Here is a 24528-nt window from a genome sequence, read left to right as displayed (position 1 = left end):
AGTGAGTATGACAGTAACCTTGGTAGAAGTCGCATTGTTCCAATGTTTTGGAGAGGCACAGCAGTGTTACTGCTGTCATCATGATGTGGGAAGACATCAGATATGGCCTCAGGTCATGGTTAGTAATGACTGAGGGAACTCAGATAACACAGTGGTGTGCCACAGACAACCCGCATCCTCATGTGTTACCTTTCAGGTAACAATATTGTGGTGAAATTTTTTCACAGGACAATGCTCACCCATGCATGGCACATGTGCCTATAAACTGTCTGCATGATGTTGAGAAAATCCTATGGCAAGCAAGACTCCAAGATCTGTCCCCAATAAAACAAGTGTGAGGCCAGTGTAGATGTTAATTTCACCCCGGTGACAGTATGCAGGACATCAAGAATCAGTTACAACAGTTGTGAGCCATCTTGCTTCAGGAGAGGATATAATGGCTTTATGACACCATTCCCAAATGAATCAGCACATGCATTTGGGCCAGAGGACATGCAACATCATACTCATACAAGGGCTCATACTGCCAAGTTCTTTGTAAAAAGAGCTCTGATACCATATTTGAGCTTCTTTGGGGAAATACCATGAATTGCCCAAACAAATACTTTTGACAAATCACAGAAACCAGCAGTTGTCAATATTTTGTCACTTAAATTTTATATAATCTGACTTGTGAATTGAAAAGTAGTATGTTCTGAGAGATGCTTTTCAAATCCCAATTGAGGCACATTAAGCATCTTATCTGAGAGAGGCATGGTGTGGTTCTTGCTTACATAATTTTTCCCCAGTACCTACGAGAAGAAGGTAAGTAGTGTGACTGGTTGGTAATTATCTTACTATCTCCTTTGTAAAGGGGTCTGATGTCAGCATATTTTAGTGTGTCTGGAAATTTCTCCCATGATATTGATGCATTGTATATGTGACTGAATAAATTGGATATATGTGAAGAACAGGAATTTAGTACTTTACTTAAGATACTGTCATCTCCAGGGGAATTTTTGTTTTTTAGCTAGTTAATTAGAGTACATTATTAAGTTCCTTGGCAGAGCATGGAGTAATTACAATTTGCCTGTTTGTATGAGGCATTGCTTCTTGCATATGGTCTACCTCTTTAGGCATCCCTTAAACTGACCATGACAATCTTCTGAGCTAACGTTAATGCAATTAACTATTAGGGAACGGAAACTTATGGCACAGTGAACAGTGTTGAGAAGTACTGCAGTATGGATAGTAAGATGTTGTGAAATGAGTGACCTAGATTGATCAACAGAAAAATAGTTCCATTTAGCCATGGTGCAATGAATAGCCATGTAGAAATGAAAAGTGTGAAAACCTTCACATGTCACTTTACTCATCTTATCTTGTACAAAAGACTGCCATCATTTTTGACCAATTGTGCCAATTTCTGGCTGAGCAAAGTTTCACTAGTGAAGCATGATTCAAAAATGATTCAAAGGGAATGTCTTCAGCATTGAATGTCAAACTGAACAAGAATGACTTTGCTGCAGAAGTTGCAATCTTGGAAGAGTGGCTATTCTGAGTAGCAGAATTTCTTTCTATCAAGATACTGATGTCCATAATTCTAATTCTATATAAGATGTTTAATATGTACTAAGAAGCTATGCCTTAATTTTTTTTTCTTCACACTCATTTACATGTGTATTCTGTGATACAAAGTGGTCATCTCTGTGATAAAAACTGGTGTAAGTGCAAAAGTCTGCATTCTAATAACAGTCAATGCTTTGATTGTAATTGTCATGATAATTTAACATTTGACTAAATTGCATACATTTGTGGGCATTTCACAGTTTTGTCCCCTTTTCTAACATACCTTGGGTGGATATTGAATCATCTGATCATAACCCTAAGTGATTGTTGGAATTAAACAAATAATGGCCAAAATTGTCTATTTCTCAGCACATGAATCCCATCAACAATGCCTTTCTAGTTCATGAAATCGAAGAGTTCTGGTTAAAAAATTTTCTATGGGGTGTTAACAATATCATTTAGAAGTTTCAGTAAAGTACTGGTATCTATAGCAAAGGAGTTAAGAATAATAAATTAAACTTTTGAAAAGTACACAAAGTCAGTCTCATTTAATTCAGAATAACAAAACTAAATTCTGAGTAACAAAATTAAATAGCTCTTTGAATAACAAGGTAGTACACCAAATCATGAATTGTAGAAACAATAGTACACAGTAATGTTTTGCAACAAATGATGCTATGGGAGTCAAATGCCACACTTTCTCTAGATTTTTACAAGAAATTTATCTCCCATAACAGTTACAAAAGTTTGGCACAGTTTACAACATACTGTTATTACAGACACTGACAATAAGAAATAAATACTGACACATTATAACAGAGATAAATATTATGAAAAAAAGTTTTCCACCATATGTGGAGCAGACACCATTATCTGCATTTAGTAGCAAAGTCCTGGGTAGTTTGTTGGTAGTTGTGATAAAACTTCTCCTGAAAGTTTCTTGTATTCCTGTGACATCAGCTCATGTGTTGTCTGAACCAGTGAATCAATGTCTTCAGGTTTTAAACCAGCTGTTGGTATTGGAGGCAATGTCTTTATGATGACACGACCTGAAATATTTTTCAGAAAAATGTAATATGGCAAAAAGGAAAGTACCATTACTAAATAATTTTATCAAACAGTTAATCATTATTTTTCAGTGTAAGCTTGATTTTACAATTCAAAGCAAGAAGCTGAAATAAAGATTTGTTTCTACAACAACTAATTAGTTGATACAGTGATGGAAGAGTGCGACACTAACATTAGAATCAGTACTTTAAGAATAATGATTTATTTGTCTGAAATTTGGAAAGGAAATGCTCATATCCTTAATAAAGCAACAAGTAGGAGTGGTTCTGGATGTTACATGTGACATATGGTGACACGAAATATGGTTAATTAGAAGGGTAGTAATTAATGAACTTGCAGAGTGAATGCTCAACAGATACAATTTACAATATTTTGTGATATCAGTTTGATTTGTTTAATTAATGATGGTACATAAGTATTTTCTAATATGCTAAAGAGGTTCTTCTGATTGATTACCACACAGAAGATACAGCAATAACTGACAGATATGACACATGCCTTCAGGGATAACTGAGTAGAAAACATAAGGTCTGGATTGCTTTCAACACAACATTTTATCACACCAACAAAGATCCTTTGACAATCAAAAACTAAAGGATCAACATTATGAACCACTCTATTACTAGATTTCTGCCTATTAATACAAATGATTACAATTTCAGAAAGATCCTAGAATGGCAGTTCAGGAATTGAATCTAGTCACTGGGTAAAATGTGGCAAAATAAATGGGAAATATCACAAAAATTAAATGTCTCTCTCTCTCTCTCTCTCTCTCTCTCTCTCTCTCTCTGTCTCTCTGACACACACACACACACACACACACACACACACACACACACACACACTGTTAATTACTGTTAATACAGTAATTTTCAATTAAGCTCTCACACTTCCATCCCATTATAGATGGACAAATACACATGTTTTATGTATAGATTTCATTGACTGCTTTAATTCAGTTGATCCACAACTTTATAGAGCTTTGATCTTCTGAAATGTCACACCAGCAATTTAAGCCTCTATTGACAGTCTACTCTCTTGATAATCTCCCGCCTAACTTGTGAAAAAGAATCTGCTCTCTGACTCATTGTAGTGGAGCACATTCATGTTATGAGAATGATCCAAATCCACAACTGTCCTTTAACAACTCTGTTAATTTTTATTTACCTTATGCACTGAATCCTACATGATCACTGATCTGTTATTTGGACTCCTTCTACTTGCTAATGGAATTTCTTTGGACAATCTTCCTGTCCACACTATACTTTACTTCCACAAGATCCAAAGCTATATATTACACTCTAACATGAAAAAAGGCACACCATGAAGGAGTTAGGCTAATGGGACTGAAATTGTTAGATGTTATGTACTTGTACAGAAAAACAAATTATTACAATTTCAGAAACATTGGATGATTTATTCGAGAGAAAGAGCTTCACAAATTGAGCAAGTCAATAGTGCATTGGTCCACCTCTGGGCCTTATGCCTGCAGTTATTTGGCTAGGCACAGATTTACAAAGTTGAGGGATATCATGCCAAATTCTGTCCACATGGTGAGTTAAATCATCAAAATTCCAGTAGAAACTCCATTCATAGCAACATCCGGTTCACCATGGAAATAGAGAAAAATGGTTGTTTGCCTTTCTTGGTTGTCCTGGTTCGAAGGAAGAATGATGGTTCTCTAGGGCATTCAGTTTACCAGAAGCCCACTCATACTGATTTGTACCTGCAAGCATCAAGTTGCCATCACCCATCGCAAACCATGAGTGTGCTTAAAACACTTGTTCATGGAGTTCATACTGTCTCAGATCTAGATAGCTTACCTCAAGAACTCACCCATCGGAAGACAGTATTCAGCAAAAATGAGTATTCGATCTTGCAGATTAACAGACACTAACAGTTAAAACTAAGAAGCAGGAAGTGGATAAAGAGTAGAACATGCTGGAACAATCTTTAGCTTTTCTTCCTTTCGTTGGCAACACTTCATTTAAAATAGCAAGAATCCTTGGAAAATTTCAGGTAAAAATGGTTTTCCGCCCACCATCAAAGATGGAGGACCTTGTGGGATCAGTTAAGGACAATATGAAAGGCCAGAATTTACAAGATACCATGCCAATGCGGTATGGCTTACGTAGGTCAAACCACACGCACTGTGAAAGAATGCTGCTCTGAACATCAACATTACACCCGCCTTTTGCAGCCAAGCAAGTCTAGTTATTGTTGAACATTGTATTTCTACTGGACATTCAATGGAGTATGACAAAACAATGATTTTGTCCACAGCAATGTCTTTCTGGGAGTCCATTATTAAAGAATCCGTAGAAATATGACTGGTAGAAAACATGTTGAACCAAGACAGTGACTACCAGCTGAACAGTGCATGGAACCTCATTATCTCCATGATTTGCTCTAATTGAAGACGACAGAGTGCACTGACAGCCCTGGCAAACAGCAATGCAGAGGGTGACCGAGTTCCGCTATTCCACCAGCGAGGGCACTACCGGCGGGCAGTGTGGTCCATCTATCAAGTTTTGATGCATGTGCAGAATGGTTACAGCGTGCTATATATTGCAGAATGGAGGAGGTTTTTGCCAGTCTGCGACGGCTCACCTGAAGATGACTGGCAGGTTCCAGTTGAAATATTGTGCGAGGTATTGAATGATGACCGGCTGCAAGCCCGAAATTTGTTTGAACAAAGAAACTCTTTCATTGTCAGTAAAACATATATTGTTCTAAAATTATCATAAGAACTGTACTACAGAAATTGTTACAAAATATTAACATCAACAAATTAAAATCTCAACTGATTAAAATCATCTGTAGCGTAACATCATACACTGTCTTGGTTTTCTTTCTTCTGGAAGTCATTTATTTAACAATTATATCTGCAACAATTAGTTGATAATGTGAACTGAAAGTTTTTCAAAACATTAGTGATTTGAGCCATTTTTGGTGTGGTTCAAGTGCTTAAATTTTGTGTGTGTATACTTTGGACTTTGCGTTACATGCCCTATGTTCTCTTGTCATGGCTGTGTCTGCTTATTCACTGATTTGCAGCTAGGCAGGAAGGGCTGTAGAAATCACTTCTTTAAGTGGTTCTTCATGTGGCTAAAATGAGTATCTTTAACATTTTTAAAAAAATATCTGAAGTGCACCTTAGTAGCTAAAAAATTTGCAGTGCATTTCTTGTGGTGTATTCTTCCAGTGTGAAAAATTTCTGGATAGGTTTGAGCATGTCAAATTCGAGAACTTGCTTGACAGACTTCAGATGCCCCCCCCCCCCTCCCTCTCCAAATAATGGGATATTGTTCTATATGTTTATGTATTTTAAAAGATTATGGAAACTTCCCGTTTTCCTCAGGTGTAACTGCTTCCCCTGCTGTGTCTAACAGGGTGTCAGTTTAGGATCTCTATCTACCATGTATTTCTTAAGTATTCCCTGTTGCTAGACCCTTCTTCAATCTTATTATTTTATGTTCTGCATTTTATTTTTAACCTCCTTATGTTTTTTCCCCCCTCTGTCCTCATTATGTGAAGAGTCTACTGTTTGTCGGTAAGCTTAATGTGTTCAGAAGTGTGGAGACATTCCTATACATATTTTGTTTATATCCTTGTGCCTGAGAATCTTTGAAATTGTATTGTGTATTCAAACAGCAAATATGTTTCCAGACTGAAACTTCCATTATGAAGCTGAATGCATGAGATGTGGCCATAAAATAACACGACTGATGCTGCGACAGAGTAAATACATTTGTGTCAAAGATGAATACTCAATAGCTGTTAAGCATGAAGCCTTCTCAGTCAGATGCAGTATCTCTGATGTCTGTAGACAAATTAATGGGGCAGTGGCCTTTGTTTGTGTAAGAGCTGTAGTTTTTTTTTTTGTCAGAAAAATGATAAATGTAATAATAGAGCTATGAACTGTTTGAAATTTCACATGAAACTTGGAAAAACCGCTAATAAAACCTATCTTTTACTGAAATAAGTGTGTGGCAAAGACTGCATATCATGTATAGCAATTTGTGAGTAGTTCAAGTTTTTCTAAGATGGCTGAAAAGATATTGAAGGTGACTCTCACCCAGGATACCCTTCAATATCAAAAACAGATGAAAATATCAAAAAGGTAGGTAATCTGATTTAATGAGACCATTAGCTCAGTATTCAATTCATTGCTGAAACTGTATGAATTGACAAAGAATGTTTTCAAATGTGTGTGAATTCCTAAGGGACCAAACTGCTGAGGTCATCAGTCCCTAGACTTGCACACTACTTAAATTAACTTATGCTAAGAACAACACACACACAGCCATGCCCGAGGGAGGACTCGAACCTTCGGTAGGAGGGCCCACACAGTCCGCGACATGTCGCCTCAAACTGCACAGCCAATCCACACAGCAAAGAATGTGTAAGGTGAGCTTTACATAACCAGTTTAAAATAAATCAACTGTACGTGAAATTGTCTTGACTGAACAAAAAGAAGCTTGTGAAAATGCTTGTACTGACACTTTGAATATCGTTGAAACTGATCCTAATTTCTTGCCAAGAGTGATAACATGTGACACATCTTAGTTTTTCACTTATGATCCAGAAACTAGATGCCACTACATGAACTAGAAGGTCTAACTTCACTGAAAATAAAAAATCTCAAATGAGGAAATCGAGACTCAAAACGATGATGATTATTTTTTTCAATATTCATGGAAATGTATATCTCCACTGGGTTCCTGAAAGCCAAACTATTAATCAACATTTCTAACTTGTGGCTTTTGCTGAACTCCATGACGAAATAAGAAAAAAAAGACTCAAATTTTGGAAGAACAAGTCATAGGTTCTGCATGAAGTTAAAGCACCGGCTCATAGGGCGTTGTCTATTGAAAGGTTTCTAGAGAAGTAAAGCATTCCAGTGTTAGGCCACCCACCTTATTGGCCTGATCCAGCACCATGTGACTTATCTATTCCGCAAGGTCAAATCTGTATTAAAAGGAACACGATTTTAGTCTGTTGAAGCAGCTAAAGGAAAAACGGCATGTCTCATCAAGGAGCTCACAGAGGAAGGTTTCCAGCACTGTTTCCATTAGTGGAAAATTTACATGTAGCATTACAGAGATAGAGGAGGTGAGTGTATTGAAGGTGACAACAACTAAATTTGAAAAGTGATCAGACAGATCATTATGACCACCAACCTACTATTGATATAAACCCATCCAGGCAATAGCAGTGTCATCTGGCGAGGAGTAACTGTTTGTAAGACACACAAATACTGTGTGTGTAGTATCAGTGAGTTATCTGTCCATGTGTAGAATGGGAAAGGCAAGTGATCTATCTGAGTTTGATTGAGGGCAGATTGTGATGGCTTGCCTTGGCATGCACATTTTGGAAAATCCACAAATTGTCAGGTGTTCAGGGAATGCTGTGGTGAGTGTTTTCAACACTGGGAAAAACAAGTGAAATCATGTCCAGACATCATGGGGCTGGGTAGCCACCCTCATTACAGCTGTCAGACATCATAGGCTGGGTGAACTGGTAAAACAGGGCAGGAGGCAAATTGTGCCGAAACTAACATCAGATTATAATGCTGGTCACAGTACAAGTGCACTGAACACTCTTAACGATGGACTTCCACAGCTGATGATGATCATGTTTCCTGATGGCAGTTGTATTTTTCAACAAGATAATGCATTAAGTCACAAGGCCAGGATTGTGATGGAGTGGTTCAAAGAACACAGTGGCAAATTTCAATTGATGTGCTGGCCCCACAACACACCAGATCTTAACCCAACCAAACACATCTACGATTTGATTGAACATGGCATCAGAGCTCATCCCCCCCTCCCTCCCTCCCCCCCCCCCCCCCCCACCCGGACCTCCATGGAATTTACTCCATCCAGCGATCTACCAAGGCCTTATTGCTTCCATATCATGATGTGTTGCTGCTATTATACATGTCAAAGGTGGCCATACTGGCTATGAGATAGGTGATCATAATGTTCTGGCTGATCTGTGTGTATTTGAAATAAAATGTTTTTTAGAGCAATAGGCCCATTATTTTATAGCCACACCTTCGATATTGCAATGAAACTTTCAAACAGATTAAATCAGTGCACCTGATCAGAACACAGAGCTGCATCTTTGACTTTCATGTACAACACTTTGCACCAGGCTACTTCATCTCTGCCCTATAGTACGCGGGTGCTCGGAGAACCTGCAGCTCATCCACAGGGTAGGCAAGGTGGTAGGCTTCCTGCTATTTGGCCCTATATCATCATGTTCCTGCCTTGTTCTGTCCTATGTAGATAGCCTTTCTCACTTGACATAATTAGTCTTCTAAATAACTTAAATATTGCCACAGGCTATCAAGTACACAGCGTGACATAGTGCTTAGCATTTCTGGTTAGTGTACTATGGGTCACCACTTCAAACTTGACTACCAGCAATTATTTGTATTTAGTATTTGTCATTGATGGAATGTCCTTGAAATATCTTGTGTTTATAATCACTGCATATTATAGAATATTTGGTGTTTGTATAAATAGCTGCACAGGAGTTCAGTTCTTTTCTGGCTGTATGTTGGTTTCAGTGATAAATGTGCTTTCAGTTCTAAGTGCTGTGCTTCATTGACAACTCTGATTTCGTATTTGGTCTTGATTGTGGTTTCAAAATGACATTATGTGAGGAGATGCCAGGTACTTCAAGACATCTACATCTACATCATCATCATTATCATCATCATCATGGCTCCAATTATGCAATGTAAAAGCTGTCACCTATGTGGACAGGAACTGAAATGCAAGCAGTACATTGTTCCCATGGTCCACATATTCTGGAGACCAATGGATTCCAAGCCAGTACTAAGTCAGATGCACATCAGGCATCCATCAGTGTTTTCTGGAGATGCCGCCCTAGACCTGATGAAATGGCTGAAAGGATTTGACTGAGTCACCAAATGCAACAGATGGGATGGCATGATCTCTTTTGTCAATGTGTACTTCTTTTTGGACAGTACAGCTCAGTAGTGGTTCAAAAGCAGTGAACTGAAGCTCAATAGCTAGGGCAAATTCCAGGCCAAACTGAACAAAACATTTGACAACAATCAGCAGAAACTCCATTCAGCAGAAGAAAAACTGAAGAGCAGGGTTGAACATCACGATGAAATGACACAGTCATACAAATAGAATTTTTGGCCTTTTGCAACATTGTGAATCCAAATATGACAGAATCTGACAGAATCTCACATTTTATGGAAGGAGTCACAGAAGACAAGTACCAAGCAACTGTGAAAACCATGGGAGACTTAACGGAGGAGAAACTGACCTGAGGAGAATTCCAATTAATTAATGGAACAATGTTTAGGAGGAACTACGATCCAGGCCCTTCTGGTAAATGATGTCACAACAGCAGAAGAATTCATCAAGTGAATCTTGCATATTGAGGAAACAACAGAAGAATTCATCAACTGAAGCCTGCACATTGAGGAAATACAACAGAAAAAGAATTGGATGAGGGAGGTATGAGCCACTCCCAAATGTGGTCCCTATCACAGCTGTTGAAGATCGTCATCACCTCACTTTTCACATACATCAGCTAGTGACAGAAGAGATGCAGAAGTATATAGCAGCCAGAAATGTTGGACTGAATACAAAAGGGATAGTGGTTATTAGCACTCACCCCATATGTCATGAGGTAATAAAGAATTTTGAAGACGAGGTGCTTCGATCTCTGGTACCAACTTCTCTACAAAGTAAAATGCCCCAGAGAAGAACAGACATTTGGAGGACGGAGGACAACATGCTGATCTGTTTTCATTGTGGATCTCCTGGACATGCTGTGCACTACTACAGGAAAATAAGACAAGTTCTTAATGACTGTTATGCCACAGGGTGCCAGTTATCAGTACAGTCCTATTCACACCAGTCCACCACAGACCATTATAGTCAACCAGTGTTATGAAGCTCATAGCTATACCCTGGATGAGGTGAATCCCCAACACACAGTAGCTGTTTCCCATCACTATACAGAGTTACAAGCTGCTTACCAAGCTGCCAAATTCAAGAAAACTAAGTGAGGCAGTGATCCATGGAGATGAGGCTGCCATGGATGAAACTCCTCTGTGGACAACAGTCACCAAGATGTGAGGACATCAAATTGATGGTATTGTCAATGGCCAACCTGTCTGGGCAATAGTCAGTTGAAAGGCTTATTTTTCTGTAATATTGGATGCTTATCACTGTCAGATAAAGAATAATATGTTCCATGATGCAAAAGTGATTTCACTGATGGTTGTAAATGGAAAATATGTAAAGCCAACAGGAACACATATTGCAAGAATAACTATCAATGACGGAATGCAGCCTTTCAAATTTGCTGTTTTAGCAGAATGCAGTCATAACGTTATTCTCAGATGGGACTGCTTGCAGGGGTCACAATCAATCACAGACTGGGGAAGATCAGAGCTCCAGACTATAAAAGCTACTCCAGCTAGCACATATAACAAAGGCAGCTTTGGGTGACTGTTTACCATTGAAGACATTGTTATCCTGCCATCATCAACAAGATGAATTGCAGTTATCAACTGTCATGCTCAGTTAAACTGTGAAGCTTTTGTTGACTGTAAGATGTTATTCAGGCTTGCAAAAGAAATCACATGCCAGTGATGATCATATGCATTGTAGGTGGTCAAGGAGAATCTTCGATCACTAACTGTCATGAGTGGCAACAACTCATCACTAAAAGTTTTTGTGTATGGACAGCTGAACCAATCCAGCAAGGGCAGCTTAGTGTCAATGATGAAAAATTGTGTTCCACTACCACAAGAGACAATGAAGGGAAAGAAGGTACTATCGAACTGCCTATAGAATCTCACTTGATCTAGGAATAACTTTGGTGAGTGAGACCCATTCTGTGACAATTTATGCATGCTTTCAAATCCAGAGTGGAGAAGAGTAAAACCAAACAACCCATGGTACAATATAGTATCAATGCTGTGGATCATCTAACAGCTAGCCAGCATTCATAAAGAGTGTCACTGGCTGAACAATGGATAATCTTGGAGGAAGTGGAGAAGATGCTACAAGATGAGATCACTGACCCTTCATGGAGTCCTTGCTCCTCTCTTGAAGTCCTTGTGGAGAAGAAGTATGACACATGGCATTTCTGCATCAACTAGCAATGAAAGAACAAAAGCACAAAGAAAGGTGTCTATTCATTGCTGTGCATTGGTGACACTCTAAACTGCTTCAAGGAGCACAGTATTTCTCAACTATGGGCATGAAGACAGGTTACTGGAAAAGTGAGTATGACAAGGCTGACTGGAAATGACTGCCTTCCTAACTCCTGATGGTCTTTATGAAATCAAAGTTATGTCATTTGGATTATGTAACACTCCAACCACCTGGACAAACTACTTTGACACCTTAAATGGATGAAATGTATTTGTTAAACCATATTGAACTGTATTCAGATTGAAGGTCTCTGCCTGAGTCCAAAAAAGTGCCTACTCATTGTCCTAGAAATAAAAATCATGGGGCACCTAATGAATGGCGATGGAATCTGTCACAATCCAGAGAAAATAAGAGCAGTCACAAATTTTCTGACTCCTCAGTATGTTCATGATATGAGAAGCTTTCTCACAATGTTCTTGTACTTATGTTCATTCATAAAGGATTTCTGTACCATGGACTACTGCAGGAAAGTTTTGAATTTTCCTGGAATAAGGCACGAGAAAGATCTTTCCTTGTCTTTGAGGAGGTACTAACATCTTCTGCAATTCTAACATTGTATGATGAGAATGCCAAGATGGAACTTCATGCCAACACTACTAACTTTGAGAAAGGGGCACTTTTAGTCAAATTCAGGAAGGTGCTGGAAAGGTGATAGCTTCTGCTTCCAGAGTACTCTGCAAGTCTGAGATGAACTATTTTACAACACAGAAAGAGTGCCTTACAGTTATTTGGGCCATTTATTTGGCAAACCGATCACTGTTGTGATGGGCCACCTTTCTTTCAGCTGGCTGACTAGCCTGAAGGATCCATTAGGCTGACTGGCGAGATGGTCACAGAGACTTCATGAGTACAATGTCTCAGTAGTACATAAAAATGACACAGACACAAGGATGCTCACTGTCTTTCAAGGAATCCTTTAGTGGAACACAGCAATGTGGATGAAATTTCAGCAGTGCTGCTGAACAGAGGGAAGATCCACTACTGCTGAAAACCATGGAAGACTTAAAGGAGGAGGAACCAATCAAAGGAGAACTCCAATTAGTTAATGGAAAACTCAGAGGAACTATGATCCAATGGGGCAGAAATGGTGCTCATCAACCCAGCTTATCTACAGCTACTTGCCCAAAATATTTCCACAGTGCTCCAACATCTTTTCATCTTCGCAATGGTGTTTGAGATGCCACAGAAATCTTCACTGTAAGAGCTATGTAGGATTGTGACCACTTTGTATACTGTTTGTAAGGTAACCTGTTTCCTTTAAAAAGATAAGTTATTTAGGTCATGTATGTTGTGGAAAGTACTTCTATAAGTTACATCATTTGGTATGGAGGTAGTAGAAGTGTCGCACTTAGTGGTACTTACAAATAATTCATTTAATACTTCTGACAATATTGGAGTTTCTTGTCTGTTTTTATGTTTCCCTGCTATTATGTTTATTACCTTATAGGCAGATCTGCATTTGCTGCTGGAATTTTCAATGAAAGCATCATTAGCTCTCTGCTTTGCCATCTCTGTTTCAATCCTGTACTTATTCCTGGATTCTTTGTACCTCTGCTTCAATTCTAGGTTACTAGTTCCAGACATTTTGTATAGGGCAATGACAGTATTTCTCTGGTCATGCAGTTCAGGTGTGAACTTGCTGTTCTGCTTTTTTTCTGTTTGATGCACCATCTAGTTTCACCTTTTTAGTTACCTGTGGGTAACATCTTTGAACTAAGTTTGTTAGTACGTTAACAAATAAGTTAAAAGTGTTATCATTGTCATCACAGTTATATACTCTACCCCACTTAAGTTCTGATAATTTTTGCCTTAGCTGTGTAATGTTGTCTGGATACAACAGCCTGATCCCCTTAATGTGTTCGGGTTACTGGACAGTATAGTTTACACAGCTGACCATCAGCCATAAGCCATAGTAACCAGACAATGCTGGATCTACCACTCCATATGGATATTCATCATCTGTCAAATTGGAGATTATATTATCCAGGCACGCATCTAATCAGGTTGGCTCATCATTCACACAGTGCAAGTTGTTGGATTTTCACAGGTTTTGAAACTGAGTGACAGTTGGGGTTTTATGTCTGATGTCAATATTAATGTCACCAATGTCTCATGGTGCCTGTATTGTGCCACCACGAACTTGTTTAGAGCCTCCATTTGATCAATAAACTGATTAATGTCAGAGGTTGGGGTGTGATCGATAGAGATAAGCACTATGTTTGGTTTAGGAAATAATACTGCAACAGCTTCAAAAAGTTGTTCCTTCCAAAACTGATCAGCTTTCTGTGTTATATATTCATCATTAAAATTACCTCCACACACTTATTTTATGGGTTACCAGAAAAACATTGTGCAGTTTCCTTAGAGTTTAGAAATAGGGTTTCAGGACTTGTACAACTCAGAAAACAGACTGATCATATGTATCAAAACTTTTTCAGCTTCACAGGATACTGCATCTTTGGGAATGCAATTAGAAGTGACTAATTTACAAAACTGCACTCTTCATAAGAACAGGTACTCAGCAGAATGAATTTCTTGTCATGTTATTGTGATATACATGTAAAAATGTTTCTCAAACTACACAGAAATATGAACAATATCATCTACATCTGAGTCAACATTTCGTTGTGAACACCTTTTTATGACAAGAAAAGGTAAAACTACAGAAAAATCCCACCTTCACAATCGAGTGATGAAAAGTATTCTGCATCTCATGATCTGACACCAAATATATCATCAATTGCGAATAAAAATAAATGTCATATTACACAAATATAATAAAATGTTAGTGTTTTACTTTGGCTATTCTTTTGTTAAATATGTTCTGATACAACTGTATCTGCTTGGTCATCATCTCCTCAAAAACCACTAATATTGTGGGTAAGTGTTGATCCACACATAAGTTATTTTCCTGACCCTGTCCTGATTTTGTTTAAATCAGTTCAGACAAATGTTTAGATGGTTCCTTCACGATACCAAGGCCAATTCCTTCCACCACCTGCATCCAGTTCACGTAGCGCAATTTTCTCTAATGACATTATTGTTTGTTGGATGTTAAAAGCTAACTTTCCTTCTATTAAAATTACTGCCATCTGTTCCTCCTTTTCTTCTTCTTCTTCTTCTTCTTCTTCTTCTTCTTCTTTTAACGTGTTTAATACAACATAATTTCAATGTTTCAGGATCTTCCCTACTACTCATCAGCTACCAAATCTCATCTGATATTTCAGACTTGCAAGTGAGGTCTCATAATGAACCATTTCTTCACAACTTTAGATTGTTTTTGAAGTTATAGGTGTTATTGTCTTAAATTCCCAAAAACTAACATCATTTTGAAGAGTTTTATTCCTGAAACATTTGGACAGTTTTATCTCATATGTTGTACTATTTTCTCTAAAAAAATTCCAGCTATGACATCAGAAGAGAAGTAGATGGTCAAAGTGTTGAGGTATGTGTGGTGCTCCTCACTGAGTGCACTTCCCCCAAAAGTGGAGTGAGAGTAGGTCAATTTTATTTATAACTCTGTGGAAATAAGAAGCATTAAATAACTGATGTCCCCATTTCAGAAATGATGCTGAGATCAGTACCACCCCTAAAAACTTAACCACAGGAGAAAACTATGATATCTGATTTGTCAACACAATGTAAAACACCTTGTATAAAATGTTCTTTACCATCTAAAGATGAATGTCAGTATGAAACTTATAATGGTTGTATTTTAAATAAATATTTTAATTAATGATGGAAGTTTTAATCTTCAATATGAAACCACCTGTATTTTGAAACAGTCATGGTCTCAATAAGACAATAATATGATGAAAAGAAGAGGACCTGGCAATGTGTTGAAGCTTTGAGTTTGTTTCTGAGATCTGGTTGGATGGTTAAATTGATAGCACACCATTTATGGGAGGAGTGGATCTGGGTCAAATCAAAGTTTAGGACAAAGTTTTAAATTTTCATACCCAGTTAAGATCATGATAAAATATAATTTTAATTTACCTTATCCATTTACTGATTTGTGTTTTCAAGCAAATAATATTTGTGTCAGAATACAGAACTTCAGTTTGTTTATTAAAGATGAATACATATTCTGCATGGAAATAGTTTTGTGTTATGTTGTCACAGGTACAAATGACAGTAGAGAGATGACAGAGTTGAGTGTAGATCTCTTTATGGCTGTTGAATACACTACTCAATAAATTTAGGTAACTCACTTAATGTAATGCTTATATTTTCCAATTTTTGAGACACTAGCTAAATAAGGTAGCTGCTGCACATTTATGAACTTGACATGTACACATTAAGGATAATCATATAATTTTATATGGGTTTTCTTGCTTTTAAAATTTGTGTGGACTAATGACTCATAGTTATGAAATTACTCTAAGACCAAATGTTACCACTGAACTTTTTTTGTTGCAAAAATCAGATTAATTACATTATAATGTAAATAAATGAAGTTAGTTAAAAATTCCTTACCATCATCAAAAAATTTCTTCTGTACATTGAGAAAGTAATATGGTGAATATACAACTGGTATCAAAGGAACTTGCATTCTTATAGCTGAATGGAATGCACCCTTCTTAAAAGGAAGCAATGATCGTCGGTCTTTATTACGAGTACCTTCAGGAAAAACCCAGAGTTTAATCTGAAAAAAAGAATAAAAATATGCTGTAATGCATCTAGGATTTCATTTTTAAAAAAACGTGACAGCAGTACACCTAATGAGCTATTTCTATAACATCTGTCACTGTATCTCCTACTATAAAGCAAAATATCCCTACTGCAGGGTCTCCGTCAACCATATACTTTCCTGCCTTCACCTTTCCATTTCCCCAACAAAAACTAATCCTTTTATTCAAAGTTAATCTCTGTTGAGAGGACCTCCATCATAATGTCTTCACTTTATCACTGATACTGTTGTTCTTAATGGAATGGAATTCACTGGGTAATGTTGTTGTGCTTGCATTTGTGTGTGTGTGTGTGTGTGTGTGTGTGTGTGTGTGTGTGTGTGTGAGTGTGTGTGTGTGTGTGTGTGTGTGTGTGTGTGTGCGTGTGTGTCTATATTCTTACCTACAGCTCAACATACCCTCTACACAGTGAGTGATTGTCTTTTCTCATACCATTCTGCATCTCTATATAATTTGTGTGTACCATTGAAATCAATAGGTACCTTCTTGCCAGTAGTTGAAATGTATTTAGCTAAATGTGGCAGACTAAATTTGATATACCATAAATTACTGGGTCATTTCACCAAATGAGAAATGTGTACAAGATTGACAAGTTCACTCCACAAAATCAGGTTAGAATAACTTTGTTTATTATCAGTGATTGAAATGGTGGATGTCAAAACATGTTGTTAGCTTCAGCAAACAGAATTTATTGCCGATTCCTCCCAGTTTGTCAGTATTCCACTAATACATGGCAAGATGTCTTCTGCAGTGTGTTTGCAGGATTCAAAGGGACAGCACAATTAATAATAACACATCCTCTACCTAACCCCTCAGCTGCAGTATCCACCAATTCATGTCTCCAGAAGTACATTCATGTTACCTAGCAAAAGATACCTCCTCCAGCTATACATTGACATTATCTAGCAAATGATATCTCGTCCTCCCTCTGAATTTTTGAATGTAGAAGACTGTCTATGATTAAAAGAGATACTTTATCTTCAAGACATGTTGCATAAATGTTCTGTGAGTCATTTACTACCACTATAATAAAACCTTTGTCTTGACCACAGTTTTTATTGACTTTGTTATACTTTATGCATTTCAGTATCTGCAATAAAATGGGATTGCTCTGATTCAGAGTTTTTCACTGAGTGCTCTGAATAATAAGTGTGTAAAAATACAAGTGCATACTGGAATGCAATGCCTCCAAATTTTTATGTGACAACTCTTAAATCTTTTTAAATGAAACAAACTTTATTAACATTCTACAACTTTATTCTTCATACCTACATATTTATTTGTCAGCATCATCACACTGGTGATAAACACATGTCTCCCAATGAGACACCAGTTTGTTGATACCATCACTGTAGAATGTTTGACTGTATTGATGGTGCCACAACTACACCTCTGCTTGTACCACTGCATCACTATCAATGTGAAGTCCTCAAAAAGTGTTCTTTAAGTATTGGAAACATGAAAATTGGATGGGACAAAGTCAGGACTGTGTAGAGAATGATCTATGACAGTGAATGCAAGGAGCTGGATATTTGCAGATATCATAGCACCCTTGTGTGGTCTGGCATTGTCATGCTGAATGAAGGGGTGTTCCATGTGCAGAAAAACTCTTCAAATTCATGCTCTGAATTTTCTTAGGGTCTTGCAGTACCTTGCAGAGTTTGTGGTGGTGCCTTTAAGCAGGAATCCCAAATGCACTACACCTTGAACATTCCAGAACAGTGTGAGTATGACTTTGCCTGTTGATAGAATGGTCCTCATCTTTTTTGGCATCAGTAATCCTTTGTAGTAGAACTCTGCTGATGCTCTCTTATTTTTGGGGTCAAAATTATGAACTCAGCTTCCATCGCCTGTCATGGTGCTGTTGAGGAATCCATCACCCTCACACTAAAAATGCAAAGAAATCATTGACAGATGTCCAGTGTCTTCCCTTTCATGTCAGGAGTGAGCATGCAAGGCACCCACCAGGCACACAATTTTCTGCATTGTAGTTCTGCAATTATGGCCTGTACATGCTCTCATGATATGCCACTCATCTGACAGCTGTGACTGTGTTATCCATCAATTTTCTCCACCGAGTTCATCAACCTGATTCTGATGAATCTCATTGACTGCCGCACTCAGTCATCCACTCTGAGCCCTTGTCACACATGTTGAGGTTAGTACCACTGTTTCCTTTATTATGAGCATAAACAACCCAACATTGCACATTACTGATGTTGACACAGTCATCACAATACAATGCTTTCATGCTTCTATGTATTTCAACTGGGGCACATTTTCTTCTGCTAGGAACTCAGTTACCACATGCTGTTTCTCATTCACCAACATAGTTACGTCACACACCACCATGTTACATGTTACAATTCTAAGTCCTCCAGCAGCAAAGTGTTGCAACTTGTGTCAGTGAGGTGCAGAAGTTGACCAAATAATATATATGATATGTAATACCTCAACTGATATTGAGGACAGAATAAAAAATTCAGAGGCATTACTTTTCATGATGCCATTCTAGTACTGCAGTGAAGATGAAGATGATGTAAGGAGGCAATTTCCACTGTCTGTTTTGACTGTATTTTTATTCATTCCAATGGACTGCAAAATATTGAATGAATCTTCTGTTTCATTTGTTCTTATATGCTGTTTTCTAATTCTTTAGCCAAAAAGTGTAAATAAAAGATACACTAGGTTGAAATACTCAAACAAGTTAGGAGCAAAAGCATACAAATAAAAGGAAATGGAGGTAAGAAAGAAAAAAGGCTGATAAAAATAAGACACTTGTTATTCCATAATCAGTGACTAGATTTACTACATGTGTGATTGTCTCAGCTGGTTTATTATTGCAACTCTCAGTAACCCTCTTTGTTGCATCTCTGTTGGAGAAACATAGTGCATGGATCTGCTAGACTTTTCAGTAGACATGGTGCTTTGAGCCATATTTCCTCTTTAATGTTCATGCCATTCAGACACTGCACAGCTCCAATTAGTGCCAAATTGTCCAGTGCTCTCCAGTCAGTGTAAAGTTGTGCATGACACAGGCTGAGATCACTGTACTGTAGGAGTGCACAGTAGCTACATGCACATGTGGTCACATGATGCACTAGTGGTGGTAATTTTCTAAGTGATCACAGGAAGAAAAGGGGGTGGGGGGTATAGACAAGCACAGGTAAATCCCAGAAATAGGTTGGGCTCTAAATGTAAAATGTCACACAGATTTAAGAATTTGATAGCTAGTTGGAGAAAAGAGGACACAAAATTAAACTGAGCATCAGCAGTTCAGTTGAATTTATGATTAATTAAATTCATTTATTTTAGAGACAGTGATTACAAGAAAGAAATTACAAGACTAATCTTGCCTTTCACACATGTTTCATATAAGTTAAGAATTTAGGAGCTGGTGAATTTTTTCTCTGGTGTTCTGTAACAAAATGCACTGTCTGACAAATAAAGTGAAGCACTCAGAAGGGGAGGAGGAAATGGAAAGAAACTTCACAAGCTGAGAGGATATGTAATGATAATTTAGTAATTACAAAATTTAGCCAAATTTACAAAGAACTGAGCAGTATGAGCCTACTTATCAATATGATGTTGCAACCCATCTGGCCTGGGTGCATGCACTGATTCAATTGGGAAGGGTGTCATATAGCTGATGAAGCCTCTCGTAAGGCTAGGTGGCACACAACTTTTGTAACTGGCTCTTGATATCCTGAATACTGGCACTGGGATGACCTGAACTCTGTTCTCTCAGGCACCAATCTGAGGTTCTTACTGGCCACAGGATTACTTCAGCATCACACAGATAGTTCATAGAGACACATACCACATGTGGACAAGTATTGTCTTGTTGAAAAATGGCACCATGATACTGACATATGAGAGGTAACACATGAGGAAGCAGGATGTCTGTGATGTACCATTGCAATGTCAGTGTGCCTTCAGTCATTACCAGCTGAGATCTGAAGTCATATTTGATGCTCCTCACATAATGACACCTAACATTGCAGTGCCTCTTCAAAACAAACAACTGACATACTCACCAAAAATAGTCATCTGGGGTATGTCAAACTGTGATTCATCACTAAACATACAGGGTGATTAAAAAAGAATACCACAACTTTAGGAATTTAAAACTCTGCAATGACAAAAGGCAGAGCTAAGCACTATCTGTCGTCGAATTAAGGGAGCTATAAAGTTTCATTTAGTTGTACATTTGTTCGCTTGAGGCGCTGTTGACTAGGCGTCAGCGTCAGTTGATGCTAAGATGGCGACCGCTCAACAGAAAGCTTTTTGTGTTATTGAGTACGGCAGAAGTGAATCGACGACAGTTGTTCAGCGTGCATTTCGAATGAAGTATGGTGTTAAACCTCCTGATAGGTGGTGTATTAAACGTTGGTATAAACAGTTTACAGAGAATGGGTGTTTGTGCAAAGGGAAAAGTTTGGGACGGCCGAGAACGAGTGATGAAAATGTAGCACGCATCCAGCAAGCATTTATTCGCAGCCCAGGAAAATCGACTCGCAGAGCTAGCAGAGAGCTGCGAATTCCACAATCAACTGTATGGAGAGTCCTACGAAAAAGGTTAGTTATGAAACGTCAACTACCCGAGGCGATGGATCGGCCGCCAGGCAGCCCGTGACAGAGCACTTCATCACTGGCCTCCAAGAAGCCCTGATCTTACCCCCTGCGATTTTTTCTTATGGGGTATGTTAAGGATATGGTGTATTGGCCACCTCTCCCAGCCACCATTGATGATTTGAAACGAGAAATAACAGCAGCTATCCAAACTGTTACGCCTGATATGCTACAGAGAGTGTGGAATGAGTTGGAGTATCGGGTTGATATTGCTCGTGTGTCTGGAGGGGGCCATACTGAACATCTCTGAACTTGTTTTTGAGTGAAAAAAAACCTTTTTAAATACTCTTTGTAATGATGTATAACAGAAGGTTATATTATGTTTTTTTCATTAAATACACATTTTTAAAGTTGTGGTATTCTTTTTGAATCACCCTGTATTATGATGCTATTCATCAGCAGTCCGTGCTATTCATCAGCATAGCACCTCACCCAACACAGCTGCTTACTTTGTACTAATGGCAGGCTATGCATCGTGGTCTGACTGCTGCTAGTCTCCAGCCAACCATGTCAATGAGACAGGATGTTACAGGAAGTCCAATACTTGTTCTAAGATGGCAGATGCAGATCTGAAGGGGTTACAGTGTGCTTGGTGCAGAGTATGGTGATCCTCCCATGTGGTGGTCAGATGTGATTGAGTGGAATTTTGCTGGCTGCTGTGGCCGAGCAGTTCTAGGCACTTCAGTCCAGAACCACACTGCTGCTACGGTCGCAGGTTCGAATCCTGCCTTGGGCATGGATGTGTGTGATGTCCTTAGATTAGTTAGGTTTAAGTAGTCCTAAGCCTAGGGGCTGATGACCTCAGATGTTATGTCGAATAGCGCTTAGAGCCATTTGAACCATTTTGACTGGAATTTTGACAATGGGTATACCAGCCCTCACATTCCCAGACAGTCCAAATGCCCAAAGAAAAATGTAATGAAATGTATGTTTGGCATTTTTGGTTAGCAGTCTCCTTCTGGGGAGTTCAGCTGTCTGTTGTAAGTCTTTCTATTTGATGCCACTTTGGTGATTTGCATGTCAGTAATGATGAAATGCTGATGAGGATAACACACACACACAGCCCTGAGCAGAGTAAATCCTCAACCTGCCTGCGAACTGAACACATGTCCCCAGGAACGAGAGTCAGCAATGCTAACCACAAGACCATAAGCTGCTGATGCCCCACAGTTCTGGATATTACATTATTAGACCAGCTGGCCAAATGTCGGGTGCCAAGAATACTGTCTCATATGAGTACACAGTGCACCCGGGTCCTGCGCAGTGATCACTCAATATCTGGCACTGTTCACGCCACATATATACCCTACCAGACGTGACACATATAACACTATTGCCCTATGGTGGTCATTATACCTGTATCAGAGAATTGAAATTTAAAGACCCATCAATGGTGTGTATGTGTAAGAAATTACACTGACTTCCAACCTTGCTTCTTGGTGCTTCACGTTTTTTGTAAGGCACTATATTAAACCATCAGACATCAAAGAGAAAGTGATTATGTGTTACAAATAGTTGAGATCAAATGCTGCTAGTAACTTAGGTCTTTATGTAAACCAACTCATCCACAGGGTCATGATGAAGCTCACTACAAATTCCTGTTTCAAACTAACTGAAATGTAGACAAACAAGTTAAAAGAAGGGTATCAGTTACAACTCTTACTCACTGTCTTGTTTTTCTTATGGTATGCAAACTGTCAGAGAGAGACTAAAATTCTTACTTATTGGTGTTTATAACAACATACCCACTGCCTCTCTACAGCAAGTTAATACACATGGCAGTATGGCTCACACCACTCAATGGACCCTTTCAAGTACTGATATCTTTGGCCTGGAAGGCAGATTGGTTTCTCAGCTGCAGAATACATCTGAGATCTAATATAATTTGCTCCCTATTGTCAGTGGGCTGCATAATTACACACCACTCTGAACTTGTTTGAGGAACTACTCATATCATATAATTTTCTATGTAATAACACAAATAGGCTGTCCTCTGCATTGAAATATTGACACATATGTGATAAATACACTGATCAGCCAGAATGTTATGACTACCAACCTACTGTTAATATAAAACCATCCAGGAGATAGCAGCATCACCTGCTTAGGAATGACTGCTTGTCACAAATGCACAGTGCATGTAGTATCAGTGAGTGTGCTGTCCGTGTGTAGAATGTGGAAGGTGCACGATCTATCTGAGTTTGACCAAGGACAGATTGCAATGACCTGGAGGTTTGGCATGAGCATTTCGGAAATTGCACAACTTCTCAAGTATTTGAGAAGTACTGCTGTGAGTGTCTTCAACAAGTGGCAAAACCAAGGTGAAACTACATCTAGACATTATGGGGTTGCGCGGCCACCCCTCAATACAGATGTTGGACGTTGTAGGCTGGGCCGACTGGTAAAACAGTACAGATGCTGAACTGTACAAGAAATAATATCAAACTTTCATGCTGGTCAGAGTAGAAGTGTGTCTGAAAACAGTGCACCAAACACTCCTAATGATGAGCCTCCACAGCCGACTGCCCCTGCACATGTCAGTGTTAACACCACGACATCGGCAACTATGACTGAAATGGGCACTGGATGTTGGTGCAGTGGGTGGTCTGATGAATCCCAATACCTCTTTCAGCATGTCAAAGGGAGGGCACGAATTCATTCTCTTCCAGGGGAACAGCTCCTTGACACCACTACTGCAGGACGGAGACAAACTGGTGGCGGCTCCATTACGCTCTGGAGAACATTCATGTGGGCATCCAAGGGTCCACTGGAACTTGTGCAAGGCACCATAATGGCCAAGGAATATTGTACACACCCTCCAACAACCTACCAATGCCTCGTTGCTTCCATGCTACAGTATACTGCCACTTTATCTGCACCACAGGTGGACATACTGGCTATTAGGTAGGTGGCCATAATGTTTAGGCTGATCAGTGTAGTATGAGACTGCAGTAATTTGTGATTTACTCTACACATAAACTGAATTACACTTTATTCCCAAATATCCTTAATTTTTGCAATCACATGAAATTTCTGAGGTATGGTATGAAAGGTCCATTTCACTTTTGATAGTTTTCATATGCTTATCGGAAACTGTTCTATACATTAAAAGTAAAAATCTAATATCACAATTTACTCAATTATCTTAGTATACCTTTTTAGCCTTCAAAGTGTCTGTTGCAATATTTATTTGTTTCCTAGCTTGCTCAGGGTTACCTCTGTCAATAAATATTAGGCCTGCTAGCCAGGCTGCAAGTCCAAAAGGCCAAACCCAAAACACAGCTCTCCTTGCTATGACAGTGCATCTTCCCATTGTTTCCCACAAATTAAACATACCTGCAACATAAAAAATGTGACAGTTTCTATTACTAGAC

At 38.6% G+C, this 24528-nt stretch overlaps 1 protein-coding gene across 2 annotated transcripts in view; it reads right to left on the bottom strand.

Moving 5' to 3' along the window:
* Positions 1–2100: 2100 nt before the first annotated feature.
* LOC124721995 (1-acyl-sn-glycerol-3-phosphate acyltransferase alpha) overlaps positions 2101–24528 on the bottom strand; it is a 334826-nt gene continuing 312398 nt past the window's right edge. Inside the window, exons 4-6 of one of the 2 annotated variants that reach the window (XM_047247167.1) lie at positions 24309–24490; positions 16311–16479; positions 2101–2597 (exon numbers count right to left, since the gene is read on the bottom strand). In XM_047247167.1, coding sequence (XP_047103123.1) covers positions 2428–2597; positions 16311–16479; positions 24309–24490 — 521 coding nt within the window. In that variant the 3' untranslated portion in view covers positions 2101–2427. The remainder of the gene's footprint in view (positions 2598–16310; positions 16480–24308; positions 24491–24528) is intronic. The other variant, XM_047247168.1, reaches the window with a different exon arrangement.

The sequence above is a fragment of the Schistocerca piceifrons genome, chromosome X (assembly GCF_021461385.2).
Source record: "Schistocerca piceifrons isolate TAMUIC-IGC-003096 chromosome X, iqSchPice1.1, whole genome shotgun sequence".
Classification (NCBI taxonomy): domain Eukaryota; kingdom Metazoa; phylum Arthropoda; class Insecta; order Orthoptera; family Acrididae; genus Schistocerca; species Schistocerca piceifrons.
Note: the sequence above shows the minus strand (reverse complement) of the source record. Positions and strands in the feature narration are given on the sequence as shown.